General features: G+C 39.8%; 1 protein-coding gene across 3 annotated transcripts in view; it reads right to left on the bottom strand.

Annotated features, from left to right (window-relative positions):
- The window catches only part of STXBP5L (syntaxin binding protein 5L), a 184,546-nt gene that overhangs the window by 9,643 nt on the left and 156,104 nt on the right, over nucleotides 1–18,799 (bottom strand). For all 3 annotated transcript variants that reach the window (XM_059493339.1, XM_059493340.1, XM_059493341.1), the window contains 2 exons: nucleotides 12,381–12,551; nucleotides 766–1,005 (listed from right to left, as the gene is read on the bottom strand). In XM_059493339.1, coding sequence (XP_059349322.1) covers nucleotides 766–1,005; nucleotides 12,381–12,551 — 411 coding nt within the window. The remainder of the gene's footprint in view (nucleotides 1–765; nucleotides 1,006–12,380; nucleotides 12,552–18,799) is intronic.

The following is an 18,799-nucleotide window of genomic DNA, read 5'->3' as shown; positions in this document are numbered from 1 at the left end:
GGGTGCTTGCTCAGTTCTTCCTGAGCACAGGAGAAGGTGAACAAACAGCCTGCCAGTACTGGAAAGGTCTCAGGCAGCTGATATCTATAATGATGGATGGAATACATGCTGTTAAAGATGGCCTGTTGTTTATCTCTACATTATACTAGCAGAATATGTATTCCCCAGCAGTAAAATTGCTCCAAGTCTGGTGACCTTCCAGCATTGTTTTTCTAAACAAACTGGGGGTGGGAAACCTCTGCTTCTGTGGATTCTCCATTTTTTGTCCATTTTTAAAGCACATGCTGCCTCTCCTCAGACCTGACCTCTCAGCCCTCTGTTCTCTCTGCTACACCATCTGTCACTCACTCAGCCAAGGATGTCTCCTGGTACAGCAACCTGCCAACATTTTTGTTTCCTTTCCTGAACTCCCTTCTGCTTCTCTGCAGCTTTCTGATACTGAGACAGCCAAACTGCTTGCAGAATCCCAGACAGAATTGTAAACAGGACTGTAATTTCACAATATGAAGGAGCTCTGGTTCTCACAAGAAACATGTAACTTTGCCTGCTACACAAGGCAGTATTTGGAGCTAACACAACCAAAGGGTCTCAGTCCATGAAGCTGTTGGTCCCTCATGAGCATCTTTACCTGTGTGCCCTCCACTCAGTGAGTGACCACTGCTTGATTTTTTGAGACACTTCTGCCCAGAAGGCCCTACAAAATCATGCACTTATTGCCCCATAGTACCCAGACAGATAAAAGCAGGAAAAGAGCAGCACTCTCACCACTTGGAGACACCATGACTGGCTCTGAGTGCCGTAAGTCATCGCTGGCAGGCAGATTGAGGGACAGGATTATGACCATCCCGAGGCCTGTCCCAACCCAGAGGCAGGAGGAAACAGCAGAGTCGTTCTTTCGGGCAAAGGACTCCATGAAGAACAAAGCTGTGATTGCCTCCTTGGAGTCCCTGTCAATGCTGGACACGCTGGAGCTTCGGGAACGGCTGAAGGAGTTTTCCCTATTTTCTGCACAAACAGATACAAGCAAACAGGCATAAATCAGTACCCCTGGAACAGGCACAAGCCTGCAGCAAATACAAACTCCCTGCAGAGTACAGAAAATAAAAGTTTTCTTAACCTGAGCAAACATTGTGACCCTAGCATGATACCAGCTTGCTGCCAGTGTATAAATAAGTGTGGAAAATGCTGTTAGACATCATCAGCTAGATCTGCATTAGAAATAACTGCCTATTATGGAGATTAGCATGAACTAATTAGAATTTACAACAGCCTTAGCTCAAAGGACTTGTTCTAAATAGCACAAAACAATTTTGGACCCATATGTTACCAATGCATTTAGAATTAATCCATGTATCCCATTGCTGCAGGACATGAAGGGAGATGCCATTACCAGCTTCAGAGCATGTGTCCCCTGCTCTGATCCTGTTGCCATCACCAGGACATTCAAGCACTGTGTTCACAGCCATCATTTATTGTGAAGGCATTAATAACTGCTCCCTGGGGAAAAGATACCCATTGCTGAACTGAGCCCAGTCTCTAAAACATCTCAGGGTACACATCCATTCTGGCTTCCCAGGGAGTGAAGTGAGAAACCTGCTCTGTGCCCTTGGCAACAACTGCAGGGTGAGCTGGCACTGCCTGAGCCTTAGCAGGCAGCATCGAGAGCCAGCTGGAGACAGAGCTGTGCTCTCCCCACTGCAAGTGCCCAGGTACAGAGACTCCCTCTGAGCTTTTCAGAGAGAGGTAACCATGAACTGGCTGAGGACCTCTGCTTTGCTTTGCCTAGTGCCAGGCAGGAAGCACAAAGCTGTGTGAGGTGGCTCCTGGCATTAGCAGGAACATCAGAGGCTATAAAGCACAGAGAGCTAAAAAGTTCCTGAAGAGCCAAGGAGCCAGAGGGAAGATGGGAGTAGGGCTGGCTGCTGCACAGTCCAGTGCTGCCAGTGCTGCTGTTTACCAACCTGTAGTTAAACATGGGATCAGACCCCTGGAAATCCCACATGCTCTTTTGCAACATAATGACTGGAGGTGGAGAAATAGTTGAAGGTACTGGATCTGAGATAAAGGTCTTGGTCCTGAACCTATCATTATGAAGCAGCTCTGTATCTGGTACAAAACTGTCCTTTTTATAGCTCAGAAGAGTCACCTCCTCAGAGCCAATAGAAGTGTCTAAAAAGAGGAATAGTTTCTGCCATGGCTGAAGAATAAATTTAGAAAATTACTTTCTCACATACTCCAGCTTAAAGCTAAGCTAATCCCCACACTATACACGGTTCCTGTGCTCCACCAGAGCAGCAGCTTTGCCAGTGAATCTCTTCCTCAGACAACAAACTGCAGCACTGTGTTCCCCTGCCCAGCTGCCTCAGTGCAAAGTCATCCCTACACTGCAGCTCCCTGGGGAAGGCTGGAGAGAACCAGGGTGAAGCACTGCTGGAACCACACCAAGTATTTCTGCGCGTGCTTCTGCTTAAGTGCTGGCACACAGGCTTGGGGCAGATTCTCCTGCACTCTTTCACACTTGGGCCACCTCCTGTCCTTTGAGGGCATCTGTAGCATGTCAAAGAGGAGTTTTACAGGACAGCTGTTCCTGGCACTTCAGTTCCACTCTCATGGGAGAGAATCTTATGCCTACTTGAACTTCCAAGCACTGCCCTCACCCCATTTCCACATTCATGTAGGCACTGTTGTAGCTCTCTAACTGTGTCTCAGCACTGCTCCATGCAGCTGCATAAACTGGGATTGTTGGCACATCTACAGACACAGCTGCTAACACCTTGAGAATTAGTGTCTCCCATAACCCCAAAAACTTTGTGCTGCTCCTGCAGGGAACGAGTTGGCCCAGCTCCTTCCTGAGCACTGACAGCTGCCAGGTAAAGAAAGGAAGACAGTAATTTCATGGCAGAAATCATCAGGGCTATATATATATATATGTATATATATATATATATTCTCCCAAAGGGTACCTAATCCTTAATAAAAATGCCATTATATAATTAATCTTCTCTTTAACAGGCGTATTAATATCACAGTCACATAAAATTCAAAACTGGTAGTGCTCAAGCTAAGAAAGATGTTGAAAGGACAAATGCAGTTCATGTAGGCGACTTACACATTACTTTAAATATATGATGTGCCATTTGCATGTGTCATCAAGCTTTCTCCCTCCCTAAATTAACAAGAAATGTTCCTCACTCCTGTGCAGTACAGTTAACTAATACATCTCTGCAAAATTGACACTAACAGATATAATCTTTAGGACACTTTTGGGAACATACTGTGCCATTTTCTATTAAATACACTACTCAAACTGAAATTCTAAAGATCAGCAAGACATATGCCAAAATTTGATGTCATTAAACATATCTCAACAGCAAAGTCTGCAACTGCTATGTGACTTTACTGGCTGGCTCTAAAGCAAGGTAGAAATCTCTGCTCTTTCTAGATTTCAGGATTAAATTAAGTCTTGTTCCCTGGGACTCTTTTCTCAAAAAGATTCTACCCCAAATTCGTCATCTAGAAAACATTCAGTTGTATCCTGGAGAAACACAAAAGTACTTTCCTTGGGAAGTTTTAAAAATTTGCCAAATTATTTGCTAGTATGTTTTCTATGTCGTAAAATGACATCTTGTCATCTCAAAGTTGACTTGCCAGTCTGTAGCAATCCTTAACCCAACCACCATATTCCAGGTTTTCTGTTCTATTTCCCTTTTCTTGCTCTGCATGATGGGTTTAGCCAGAATGTCAGCTGCATTTTTCTGCAGGAATCTGAGCTAGGACCACTTCCTTGTGACAGAGGTCAAAGTTGATTTGGATTCTGGGCTGCAGGGAGGGGACAGGACATTGACCTATGAAAAGCTCCTCAGAAGTTTCTGTTTTCTCCTCCTGTGGAGACCATCCTGCTACATAGCACTGTCTCATAAATGTGCTCCTGTCTCTAGATTGCTTCCTGCTTTGAGGAAGCCCAGCATTCCCTTTTCTCTGAGAGGCACATATCCAGCTCCCAGGATCCATTAGGTCCCACACAGCCCCTCAGATCACCGCATCCTTGCTCCTCCTCCTCTTGCACACCCAGATTTCTTGGCTTTTCTCCTGTATAGGTCTCCAGGCTCCAGAGAGCACCATCAGAGGGACCCCAGTGGCCCCTGAGTGCTAAGCACTGACTGGAATTTGGGAGATGCTGCTGTTGGGTGATGAACAGCTCTGAGCTAAACATCACTGCCTGCAGTCAGTGCATTCCATGGGTCAAGGCCACACAGGATAAACACCACTGCTGTCCTAAGAGTAGCCTTGCTTACTTCAAAATGTTTTCATTCAGCCCCATCCTATGCACAGTTTGGGTTAATGAGCTGCAGATGGAAACTCAGGAACCAACTTCCTTTGTGACACTGGACTGGTTGTTAAATTTGGGTGATGAGCCAGCAGCATACAAACAGAAGCTTTATAACTTAAATGCAACCAGAACCTCTCTAAGTTGCTTCCCACCTCATGGAAAAACACACAGGACACTTCAATGCACAGGCAGGTTAGAAAGGAAGCCGCTGCTTTCGAGTCCTCTGTTCATCATCTGTGCAGTGCAGTGTGAGGATGTCCTGATTCCATGGAAGTACTGGAGCACTGGGAATGCCACCCACTGCCACAAAGGCACATGCATTGCAAAAGGACAGGAATGACTGAGCCAAACATCATCATGACATTTATACAAAAGCAGCCCTGAGCAGTGATTTTCTTTATGAAGTTAGGAATCAGGAAAATAGAAGCATCACTTGTTAAGAGGAATGAAAAAAAATCAACCTACCAGTAACAAAGACCAACATTTTCATAGCAAATATTTACATTCATTACTGAAGAGTTTTGCAATTGATTGCCAATGTCTTGGATGCTATTTATAGGTCCTTTGCTGATTTTGAAGTAATGAGTAATTGATCTGTTTATGAAATACATACAAAAGTTGACCTTTTTGACATGAAAATCAATATATTCTGGAAAAAAAGAAAGTGGAATCGTTTATATTCTCCTCACTTGGAGAATTCTAAAAGTTTTAACCTCAAACACCAAACCTAACAGAGGACAATGGAACTATTTAAAACATTTTCCAGTTTAAGCCCATCATCTTATATTTTAAGACAAATCTGTTCAAAATTATGTAGTCAGGAAAGCCCTGAATGTGAAGGGGAAATATATGGTAAAGGAAATATACTTACAGCATGAATTTGTACACAGTAACATCACAAGAGACCAAACATGGTGCTGATGGGAATGCTTCAGCAACACCAAGGAGAAAGGGGCAGGACAGAACACACATTGAGGGGCATTTGCTTGGCTATAAAACCAACATTTTAACAGCACCACTGCAAAGCTGCATTCCACATAACACAACTCACTAGAAAGCAGCAGAAGTTGTCCTAAGCACAAATAATGTACTGGAATTTTACTGCCAATGATTTCCTACCAATTATAAGTTACAATTTAGATAAGTTACCCCAAAACTATGCTGTGGATATGCAGCTTGCAGAGCATTCCAACCACTGGAATGTGGCTGTGCTCTCATGGAGCTCACAGCTGTGGGATGCTTGACCCTCCCTGGAGAAACTTCTGAAATGTATTGCCCTGAAGTTGCTACAATTAAGGCAGTGTAACCTGAAACGTTTCATGGAATTCCCACTGACACAACACTGACAGAATGGATGGCAAATAAAGGCTTGAAACAGAAAACAGATTCAAGAGAGTAGACCTGGATCTTTGGTATTTCCAGAATATTGTAAACTTAAGGCTTATGTTTTAGTTCAGCAAGTTTTAAAAACAGAAGGGAACTGTCAGGGCAAAATTATTCTTCATGTTGAAAAAGTAGAAATAATTTCTACAAAAATGCAAAAGATCTTTGCAGTAAGAATCTATCAAACTTCCACATTTAATTGTATGAATCACTTCCCTTGACTTACACAAGCAAACTGTCTTTACATTAACATAAAAACTCAATTTGGACTGAGTTTATGAGCTTGGACATATGTTCTTTAATTAAAGATATTACAATTCTCTAGAACTGAAACCCCAACCTGAACTATTCATTCTACTGAAGCATCTTTCATAGCACTGAGGGTTCAGGAAAGAATAACTTGTATACCTTTTATCCATGGAAGTATCCAAGGGTAAGGTGGACACCAAAGGCATCATGGAAGGTGATGAAGCCATGGCATGGCAACACCCCTGCCTCCACACCTTTCTCACCTGGGCCACCCATGGTGCTGGGGGCATCAGCCTCATCCCCAGGCGGTCACTGGGGTGAAAGTTCAGAGATCCAAAAAACCTGAACCTCCAGGGGCACTGGAAGAGGCAGGCCAAGGGAAGTGACCATGGATATAGCAAAACACTTTGTGTTGATCTGAAGTGAGGGCTAGCAAGGAAAAAAACCTAAATTTCAGTACTCAGGGCATAACCCACCCTCAAACTCAACATGGCTAGAGTACAGTGTGAAATTAGCTTCACCTGGAATCAAATAATTATTTAAATTAAAACTGACTAAACTGACTAGATATTCAGTGACTGTAAGAACAACATTTTCATTGAGTTGGTTGTTTTAAAAACAAGAAAAATTTGCAGACTCTCATAAGAAATCAAGTCCATCCTAGCAGAACCTAACAGAAAACACACTCCAAGGAAAGTAAGAAACACACTTTCTAGATCTAGAACAGGTCTTCTCTGCAACATTTTCATCTGCTCCTCTGCACAGACAAGAAATATGGTGACAAACAGAAATGTTAGTGGGGACTGTGGTTTACCATAGTGTCTCTAAGTTTTTTCCTGGTGTACAAGTCTTACTAATTAAACTGATGGCAAAGTAACTTCAAACACTAGCAGAATTCAAATGATTTATAGGAAGAATCAACACCATCAGCCCCTCCCTGAGAAATTAACTAATTAATTAATCAAGCTAAGGGCTTTTCCACATGCTGTCAAAGTCCAGCTGTGACAAGCCATGGCACTCAGGGGCCTGGTGAAGCGTGGCCCCAGGATTGCTGTGCCAGGGGATCAGGTGAGTGTCAGTCTGGCTTGGCTGCTTGGGCAAGGAAGTTTACCAGCAATGATCCTCTCTGTATTGGCAAAGGGAATGTGCTGGAGAACATGAGCTGCTCTGAAAACCTGCCAGAGAAGCAATAACCTCCTCAGAGAATTAATTTCTGCAGTTAACTACCCTTGTGATCAAAATGAATCCCCAACCGTCTTCCTTAAGTCAGGCTTCTGCCTTGGTAATTTATGTCCTGTCCTTTTCTCAAGAGACACAGACAGCTGACTGTTCCCTTCCTCCCTGCAGTACCCAGCCATGCATTTGAATAATTTTGGGCTTTTTTCCCCAATATTTTTCTAGATCTAGCAACCAGGTTCTTTTTCAGTTTCCTTGGAGGCCTAGGAAGCAGTGCCTTAAAAACTACACCAACCATCCATCATTACGTACCTCACATCCACATGTGGGCTTCAGAGACTCAAGAGAAAGAGGAGCCAGTGATAAAAATAGAAACCCCCCCTCTTCTACCCCCACCTTGCCACATGGGAGGGAAACCTCATGGCCACATTTACTCATCCAGTGCAAAAAAATCCAATGTGTTATGGATCCAGCACTGCTGGAGACAGCTTAACAGCACAGTCATAACTGACAGGAGAAAAATTATATAAATTTTATATAAATTACACAGCAAACACTGCAATGCTCAGCACGACACCAGGTGAATTTGCTTCCTCAGGCAGTGGCCTTTTTCCTAAGATAACTACTCAATATCATGTTTCTAAATCCCAACTACAGCACACTGAACTTACCTGGAAGTTTCCATCAGGCTACCTAAAGGCTTTTTTTTTAATGGTAATTTTCACAAATACTTTTAATGAATAAAAAAAGTTTAAATTATATAGTATATACCAAATACTGTGTATTTTCCAAAACAAATTGGGCAGAATCATGTAGATGAGAGAACAACTTATCCCTGAATAACTGTAGTCATCCTATGCATAATCAGACACAAAAGAAAAACTTCAGGTAGAAAAGTACCCTGGATCAGTTAAAACGGAAATTGTGTTGTACTTGCCATAGAATTTTGATAAGGTTATTAAAAATAATAACTACTTGAATGGTTTGCTTTGCCAGCTCACAGTGACATTTCAATTCAAGTGCTCTGTATCAAATTTTAACTACATATAATCAAAAGAGTTAATCCAAAAGCTAAGTACTGAAACTGAATTGTTTTAAAGGAAAGTGAAAGCAAATTCCAAGTCTTTCTTCTTAGCATTCCTATAAAATTACAATGCACAGCAAAACCTTCCTTATTCAGAGGCAATTTTGTAACACCAATATGTAACTGGCCTTTATAGAACAAGGTGATTAGGCTGGACTAATTACAAACTACATAATGGGGAATACAAATAATAGTAAAAAAAGGAAGACAGTTTTCTATCACTGCTGCTGGAAATAAATGAATTTCCAAACACAACACTTCAAAGGGAAAACTCCACTCTCTCTTTACTTTCTCCCCATGATGTATGATGGAACCACAGGTGGACATGTGTATGCAAAATGCCCAGATTCCTGTATGGATGCAGACAAGGAGGAAAAAAATTGCAGACTCAGCCAACACAAGCCAGAGAGAAACGTTTGGAGAATGCAAAATAGCTTTAAAAAGCAGTGTTTGAAAAAAACCCAAACCAATAACCAAGAAGTATCAAATCTGAAAGGGTTCTCATAAAACACAAAAGAGAAATGTGTGCCAGCATGTGGATCTGTGCACACATCCATGTACCCACGAGCTACACAAGTACAACCACAATGAGCTCCCTCCCACAGCAATTTTAGTTTTATTCTTTAATGCCACTGTTTTCTTTAATTCAGGGTTTTCTTTAATCTAAATTTGCAATTAAAATTTTTTTAAAACCCAATTTTTTTGTTTTCCTGTGCAAAAAAGAAGCAGATGTTTGGGATCTATTAATCTACACTGCAATTCTTTATCAGGTAGGGATTTCTGCAGATTTAAAAACTGTGATGTTAGCTCTTAGGCTGAGATGAACAATTTTGGGTCTGTGCCACAGTACAGAAGGTAAACCAGTCGAGCCACACATTTTCCCCAGGAAGCTAAACAAAAATTGAATCCCTATTTCAGTGTTTCTCTGAAGACCTGCAGAAAAAAAAGGGGTGCTAGTCAGAACCCAGAGCTGGAACAGACTGAAACATGAGCAGTGCAAATGGCTACAGCCCTCAAAGAAATCCACTAAGCTTGGACACAAAACACATTCCCATTCTACAGAATGTTATCGTGGGTCAGAATCCCTGTAAGGATTTTATTGGCTAAGAATAATTTGCATTCATGGGTATTTTTTATTACTGTTTAAGAGCACAATGTTAAATTGATAATAAAAAAAATGTAGTTTATACTCTGTGCAAGAAAGACTTATCAAAGAAATATAATCACTAATTCCTGAAATTTCAAGAACTTCTTTTCAAAAGGGGCTTGAAGCTCAGCAATGGAATTTCCTGTATTTGTAGATTTGTTTACAATGCCTATAAATTCTTATATCTCAAGAAATATACTGCTTAATCACAAGTATGTGAAAACAAAATTGTTTAGAATCAGTGATCATGGGATCATAGAACACTTTGGGCCGGAAGGAACCTTTAGAGGTCATCTGGTTCCAACCCACATGCAACAAACAGGGACAACTTCCACTAGGTCAGGTTGCTCTGAGCCCTGAAACCTTGAATGTTTCATGTTTCCAGGGATCACCTCTGTGGGCAACCTGTTCCAGTGTTTCACATTAAAAAATCTCTTCCTTATAAATAATAATATGCTATTGAGAATTTACAAGGTTCTAATTTTTTGCTAAGATTAGATATAGAATACTGAGGAACTACAGATATTTTTACTACAGCCATGAGAGTGGTGCATTTCTGAAAGCAGAAGATACTGAGACAACATACAACATTTCAAAAAGCATAAAAGAAGATGATGAAGAGACTGGGAAAAACATAGGTTTAGGGAGCAGCACTAATGATGCACCACTCCTCTGCCACTGCTACTTGGCTTTTGAATAATTCTGCTATTAAAGTAGGAGAAATATCAGCACTGTATGAATCTGAGCAGTTTGCAATATTTCAACCAGCGGACAACAAGACAACTACCCTGCCCTTCCCTCCCCCCCTCCATTTCCTTCCTATGATTCATCATTGCAAAGACATTCTTCAAAAATGTTTGTCTCTATTAGGAATCCTTGTGCAGAAGTAAAGAGGTGAGAGTCAGCAAAATCTTGACAATCAGCTCACTGGAACAGTCAGAAGAATTTATTGTGTGAAAGTTTGTTGAAAATAGACTTGATGAAAATGCTGGAAATACAGTTCCTAATGTACCAGGAGGTCAGATTTAAGTAAGTAGAGTTTGAAATCCAATGCAAGGGAAGAAGATTCATCTATTATTCTAATATATGTCTTATGATTACTTACCAAAATGTATTATCTTTTTAATCAAATCATATAGAAGAGGTTGTAAAGAACAGGAACTGGAAGCATTATTAAAAAAATCTCCAAGTATTATCAGTGCCTTGGAGACAGGCTTAAAAAAGGTAAGAACCATTTACCCACACACAAAGGCTTTTTTTTTAATGTCTGACAAGTCCTTCTGAGATAGCAAACTAATCAAAATTCTACTGTGGTAGAATAATAAAATCCTACCAAATTCTAACCTGAAATGCTACCTTTCTAGAAAGGATATAAAACATGTATCTTGACTCACCTCAGGAGAGTACAAAAATAAAGGAAATAATTTCTTGGGAATACATCTATTTTTTGTTGCACCATATGCTCCTAAGTAGTCAATAAATTCTTAGCAAAGAGGATAATTTTTTCATTTTATTTTGGAACAGCTCAACCAGAAGGTTTTGATCAAAACCACTTTCACATTAGAGAGAGAATTCTTATTCTCAGCATATTCTTTCTCAAATCTTTTAACTTCCCTTCTTCCTTTTCCCTCACCCAGACTAAGAATCTTTCAAGCATCATACCACCTTCCACCATATTATTTAGCAGAAAAACCTTTAGAAACACATCAAACCACTTGACAAAGCAGTGTGTTTAGAAATTCAAGATACATGAAGAACAGTGGAATGTCAGTCATTCCAGGCAGTAGAGCTAGAACTCAAAAAAGTAATACTGCCATCTGAAAAATAATTTAGCTGGACAGAAAGCTTTGCTTTACTGAGAGACTACAGGTAAATCAGAAAACTATTTTAGTCAACAAACCTGCTAAAAGGTGACTTGTACACAAATCCACACAGCCTGCAACCATGGCCCATCACATTATATGCTGGTATAAATGACTCTGGAGATTGTCTGGCTTGCTCCTGTAACAGTCGTTTCACTGACTTTACTGAAAGTTGTAACACTATTTAAGTGATACCTTCAAAAAGGAATTAATGCAATTTAATTTTAATGTCAATTAATGCAATTTACTTCTCAAACCTGAAAGCAAGTTAGATTATTATCCCCAAAAGAGGTACACTTTTATATTATGACATGAAGTGAATCTTTCATGACACAGGTATGCAGAAAGCAACATGATGCCATTGAAAGTATCACTGTATTGCTAAATGTTTCCTACACAAGAGCCAGTGGGACCTTAGGGGGCTGTGGGCTCTGCCTGCGAGTGACCCTATTTACTGTGGGAGCATGGAAGAAATAAAAAGGATAAAAGGATTAGATAATACTGTGGCCTTGGCAGGTACAGTAGTGCTGATATTGCACCAATATCAGCATACAAGAATTCCACAAGAGTTTGGTACTACATAGGATGAAGACAAACACTCAGCAACAGAAACTACTGTGGCAGTGGTGTATTTTCCATCAGGAGCTGTTATATGACAGTGTAACTTACCATTTTTGTGTGGCAAATAAAGAGAGCTTTATGAAAGGGTTATGTTATGTTGATAATCAGTCATTAATGTGGAGGAAAAATTTTGCTATTTTATGTTACCATAACAATTAAAAAATCAAATCTTCTAGCCATGTGCCCCTAATAACAGGTATTTGAAACAATTTGCATTTAAAAATACAAAGGTAGACAATCTGAGTGATACAATTCCCCTTGCTCTGTCTTCATTATCAGGTGTGGAAATCAGGGGGCACTGGTTCCAGCTGTAACTGTGATGCAGATACCCTGGCAGGTGGGTGGCTTAGGATACAAATGCTCCTCACAAGAACAGGATTAGGATCATAGTGTTGCTGACAGCCTATCATAGTTTAAAGTGTTAGTTAGCTCAAGGCAATAACCCAGACATGAATCCTGCTGAACTTTTCCCTTTCACACCTGGTGAGAAATTCACAAATAGCTGGCAAAAGAGTCATTGCCACCCACCTTCTGTGGTGACTGGGAGAGAAATCTCCATGCAGGCTGCAGACTGCGCTTTCCTGAAGGGGGGCCTGCCGGGCCCTCGGCGGTTTGCTCGCGACACATCTGCACTGGAAAGGCGTTTGCCCGAGCTGCAGCTCTGGGAGGTTGGGCTGGTACAGTGACCATTCACGTGATCTGGAAAGTGAATGCAACAAATGCTAGGTAAAGTGGCAGCTCCCAAGATTCAGAATGGAGGAGAGATGTGTGTTCTGATACTTGGGAATGGGTTAAACCAAATCTTCTGTGAGTAACTGCTGATTTGTTTTATCAACTCATCACATGTATGTAGAAAATAACTCACCATCTCTTTAAGGTATAATTTGAAAAAACCCAAGGGCCACAGAACTGGTACGTGTTTTTAGAGCTGCAGATCCCACAGCACTTTGCTGACTTATGCACACAGGCATTTACCAAGGTACTGCAGGTAACAATGGCACCCTGCTGTTGTGTCTCCTAAGTCAATTTGAGTATTTTCTTTCCTTTTTGCTCTCATAAGAACTGCAAGTATAATTTACTCCAGGGTAGAATTCAGAGCTAGACATCTTCCCTACCTGACTCAAAGCTGCAGGAAACAGGCCACTATTTGAGATAATTACAAAAACAGCCATAATATTGCTAAGTATTTTATTCTTTGTATATCACATAGATTTATTTCACTTCTAAGGAAACTGACTGCTGAACAATTGATTTGTCTGCAACAGCTCTATAGAATTGAGGCCATGGTCAATCAGCACAGCCCATGTTGCTGTCTCATGGGGTGGGAAACAAAACATGCCTGCTTCCAACTCTTACTGCATTCATTCATCTGTTCTTGGTCAACAGGTCTTTAAAACACAACATCCATTGATCAGGGTTTGGATCAGAGTTCAGAACTGGACTGGACCGTAAAATATTCATGTTGTATTTTTCTTCCTCTCATGCCGGGCAAGACAACATAAGGAGAGTTACTGAGCACAATTTCCCCTTCAACATGTGAAAGGATCCACACCCAGGTATTAGTGAATTATTTTTGGTCAGCAGGTTATTTTAAGTAAACAGCAGGTAATAAGCAAAACAAAAGTTCAGGTTCATGCAAGCACACTGAGGATTTTGTTCAAAACTGTAAAACCTCAACACTATAGGTGGGGACAATCTTGGGGTTTCTGCCTTAATTTTAAATGTTGGGTTATTTATAGCTGAGAATTATCTTAGTCCTCAAGAGTCTGCATTTAAGTATCATATTCAGTCAACTCTGTTTGATTTGTATTGTATCCAAGGAAAAGATGAATGTTCACATGCCAAGATAAATTTATTTCTTGGTTACCATGCCACAATAACACTAGGGTACATTATGAAAAGCTATTTCTATATTCACTCAATATTCTGGTCCTATACTGAACACAGTGTACAGAGTGGTACATGTGGCCTTTGAATGTGCAAGTCACGTCCTTTCCATGTGAAAAAAGTTCACTCTTAATGAACAAAAGTGGAAAAAAAAATGTTCAGAATTATAGATTAGAAAGCAATTTAGTATCTGTACTGTGTAACAAAATAGCTCTGTAGGTGACACAACTTCCATGATTCTTGTCATTTTTCCTTAATACATGGCTATTAACTGAGCTAACAGCATATATAAAACTGATGTGGATGACTCATTCAATTTTTACTTAGGAAATTTTCCAAAATTTGCTGGAACTGTTTGTATATTTCAGCAGAAAGTCCTTTGGGATCGGGGACTTTGTTCAAGGACACAGGCTGAGTGTTCAATCTCAGCAACAGACACATCCTCATCCAGCTGCTTCCTTTCTTCAAAATTCAGTTTGTGGGAAGGTGTTTCAGCATAATATCTAATTATCTCCAGGGAGAATCCTAGGAAGTGGTGAGGAACATAAGAGAGTGAAAAAAATCATATTCTATAGAAAAATTAACATCATTTGTGAGTCCTCTCCCCTGAGCATTGTACAGAATTGCCACAACACATCCAAAGCCCTGCTCACTATGCCTCAGCATAAGAGAAATGCTGCTATGTTTCTCTAAGTATGCTGGCTTGTCTCAGTTACCTTCAGAGGCCCACATGAAATCATCATTAGGATCTGGGCACCTAAATCCCTTTAGCTGTTTTGACAATGCTTTTTTGAATAAGCAAAGACAGTTCCTGGGTAGAAAAACAAAAATCAGGCCTCATCCTAGAAGCTGCAGGGATATCCTTTCAAGTACTGAAATTGATGAAATATTAGTGGGTGCTGTAACAATGACCAGAAGAGGGATTTTAGTGATCAGCTACAAACTTGTCTGTATTTTAACACTGTTCTGTTCTTCTGATTAGATACAACTTTTAAAAATGTATACAAGAAGAAATGCAGTTCTTCAAGCCTTAATAAAAACACAGGTATTGTACAAAGAGTAAGATAATTATAGGAAACATGGCTGCAATTTTTTAAATGGAGAAACTGAAAAGAATCCAGCAGATAAAGACCCCTCAAATTTATGAGAAAATTCTATGTGTGTATTTAAAAATTTTCACATTTTTTTAATGCTCTAAGGCCTGTGATACAAAACAATTCTAAAGAAAGGTTATGTACTGTTTAAGAAAAGGTTCCTTGCTGCATTGTCTGAAGAAAGATGAAGTGCCCAAGAAAAGTGACAAGAAAAAGAAATGTACTACTTTCTACAGTGTACTTTCTAAGGGAGAATGAGAATGTTCAAGCTCTCAGCCTTTCAGAATGACTGCAATGATTAACTACCCCTCTGAGGCCTGAGTCACCTGATTCTCCTTTGCCATGACAGATGTCTCCCAACCACCCCAAAGAACACGTACAGGAGGCTTGTAAAAACATGGCTTTTTTTCCAGCTTTGTTTGATTTGTAGGAAAAGCATCATTTTCACTTTTGTCCTTGCTGGATTACTGCTTTTGTCACATGGCCACTGGGGCTCTTCTCGGCTCAGAAATATTAATTGATATGGAGCGTTGTTGACATCAGGGACATTAATGTTGGACTTAAACAGCAATGCACAGATTGCTCTGTGCTATTGACATAACAGTGCAGCAGCTCCTCACTCTCTCTTCCTCTGGAGGAGGCAAAAAGTTGTTGCTGAAGAAAACACTGCACAAAATATCCCTTTTCTACCACTGCATTTGCCATCACCTCCTACCCCCTGGGTGGCTCTACACCTCCTACACCCATGGCTGCTGCTGCCTGTGAGGTGAAGGGAATTAGAATGATCCTCTCCAGTGCTCCTGGATCCCTTCAGCCAGTCCCACACTAATGCAATATATTTGGGCACCAGGGTTTAGTGGAGCTTATCCTTGAAGCAGTCTCCAAACTGTGTAAGAACCACCCCACTATGCCAGGAGAACAGCCTTGTCTGCACTCTGTGGATAGAGAACTAAATGGCCAGGGCTCAGTTTATAGCCATTCTGAGCATTAATTTAAAAAATTTAGGGCTTATGCAAGCCATTGGAAGTAATCATAGGTAATTACCCCTTTAGTCCATTTATACTAATTTAACTGTATTGGTTTAACACGGCAGTAAATCATGGGATGTATATATGATGTATTAAAATACATAACAGCTCATGACATAAAATTCTGTAAGGCTCTCCACGTGCTGCTTCTACAATGCAGTTCATGGTTGTATGCCTTTGTCTGGGCCCACAGAATTAAAATTGCTTACCCATATGAATTAAAAATGCTTTATTTGTCCCTGCTACCACATACTAGCACCATTCAGTGCCCTGTGCACCCCACAAACTGCTTTAAAAAAGAAAGAGAACTGTGCTAGATGGGAGGCAAGAGTGTCACACAAAATACCAGCAGGATGATGAGATCAAGAGGAACTGAAGAAGTAACAACAGTTTCTGTGAACCTGATGGAACTACTGAGAGACGTGATGTGCAACACGACAGCAGCAAACCCACAGGGCAGCCTCAAATTAAGCCAATTTTTTTTGAGGCATGTCGTGCAGGGATATTCTATATACACATGTGGATTTTAATTTACACACAGTAACATGCATATCCTACACAACCTGCCTGATTAAAAACATAAAACTTCTAAACAACTTGGGGACCTCTGCAAAAAAGCAAAAGAGACCATCAATTTAGCAGTAAAAAGATGAATACTTGTTAAAGGGAAATGTAATGAAAATGTCAGAAATAAAGAAGCACTCACTTGCAGTTAGTACCTAGCAATTTTTTATACTTGACACAAAAAAATCAGGAAAGAAAATGAGCAACCAATTCTTTCAATTCTAACAACAGGATAAATTCAAACAGAAAAACTAGCTGAAAACCTTCTTACTAATGATTTGAGAGAGGCTGAGACAAAAAAAAAAAAAAAAATCCATAATTAGAAGCATTATAATACCATTTTAAGTTGTAAGGAAGTAATCAATAAAAGAGAAGATGAGAACCAGAAGAGAACCAGAGAAATGCTTTAATGTGGAGCAGAAAGAAACTGAGAAATAAGTCTCAGAGAATATTTTCAACAACAGTTGAAGAATACAATCTTTACTGTTAAAGTTAAGAAAAACCCATCTGTTTCCACTGGGGGATTTTCTGTGTATTACCAATAAATTAGATTTTGAGTAATGATTATGATGGTGACGAACCTTTATTTTTACACAGCAAAGAGATACACATTTGAATTAAGAAAAAAAAATGTAATCTTAAAACCGTACAAATGGCCCCAAGAGCTGTCTCAGGTTTGTCTGTAAATAATCAAAATAAGTGTAATAGTGTGAATATTCATTAGTGAGAACACAGGCTGATACCATAACATATAAGAATTTAAAGGAATGTATTAAAAAGAAATTTCCTTAAAAAGTCAGAAACCCAAATTTCCTTTGGTGCAGTTCTGTCAGCCAGGCAGGAGGGAAGGTGAAAGCCCTGGCAGAAGAGGTTACGACAGATGCATTGCCAACAAAAATGTACATTTAACATCACGTCTTCATCAGTTTGAAGAAGAAGGAAGAGTTGCCCTAATGACATGCTGGTAGAATATCTAGGTCAATTCTAATACTATAATATGCTGTCATTGTAACATTCTGCCTCTATAATGTAATGGTATTCTGCCTATGGTAACAAAATCTTATCATACACTTGGTTCTAAATCCACTAGGCTTTTTGAAAGCAGGATGAACAGATGTATTTTTCAGAGAATCAAATTACTGTGAAGTGGCTGAAAACATTAAGTGCATTGTCAGATCACTAACAGAATCTCTCAAAAACTACTAATTTTTGCCTGAAATTATGAAAAAAATGAAATGAAAATAAAAAATAAACACTCTCCAAATGAAAAACATTGAGAATACATTATTGTATGTCATAACATCACCTCTACGTTATCATATCTGAAACATCAAAACTTTGCAGTGCAAACCTAAAAACAAATCTAACTTTCCTCCCACAGAATAGTGGAAAATTTTTGGACTACTTTGATCTAACTCTGCTCCTCAGATTCATCTGCTGAATTTCTAGTGATCACACCACACTGCTGGACTGTCTCAAAAAGTACACAGCACTCTGTGTGCCTCCACAGAATAATCCAACATAAATGGTTGCTATGCTTTGTGCAATAAACAGGAAAACATAAGACAGAAAACCTGACTTAATTCTGAAACATAAGCACGAAACATGATAAATCTTGGGCTGCACAGAAGACAACACTGGAACATGCAATCATGCAATCAGAGTGGACAGACCACAAGACCACCTGGATATCAACAACTTGTCCTGAGCAACCCTTTGTGTAGCATTGCACCTGCATTTTCACCATGGAAAAAACTGGTATTCGTTCTCTGGTTTTAAAAGTGAAAAATGTTACAACCTGAGAGGTGAACAGAGACTCCAGAACAGAAGAATACCCTGTATATATTTGCAGTGCTTGAAAGGAGTGGAAAATGACTTACCTTTGAAGGCCTCAGTAAGGAACTCTTCTTTATTTGAACCAAAGAACTTGGGAACAGTGAGTACCTGTGCCACTGGAGCCTAGCCAGTTGCATGTCATTTTGTTATTACCAGCTCCTAAATGATCTTCACTGCTTGTTTTGTTTTTCCAGCTACCAAATTGCACTGCCTTTCCTTTGTGATGAAATGTAACTGTATTACTTATAATCATTTTAATTAGGGTATTTTTGTATCGTTTAAGGCACTTACCTTTCCTTTTAACTACTTGCTTGTAAAATTCCCAAGTAGATCAGCTTGTTGTATTTTTTTTCTCATCTGGAAACATTAGAAGTTAGAACACAGCCCCTTTCTGCTGTGAAATAGAACCACAGAGTATATGTGTATTCTGCTATAGTAACTGAATTATCTTGTTGCTTTCTCAAAATTCTGGTCATTCGGACTGGTAGAGTGCTAATATATCCATTAGATATATAGGTTCTCTTTAAAAAATGTTTGA

Source organism: Ammospiza nelsoni, chromosome 2, assembly GCF_027579445.1.
Source record: "Ammospiza nelsoni isolate bAmmNel1 chromosome 2, bAmmNel1.pri, whole genome shotgun sequence".
NCBI classification, from domain to species: domain Eukaryota; kingdom Metazoa; phylum Chordata; class Aves; order Passeriformes; family Passerellidae; genus Ammospiza; species Ammospiza nelsoni.
The sequence above is the reverse complement of the archived record's forward strand: the minus strand, read 5'-3'. Positions and strand labels throughout refer to the sequence as shown.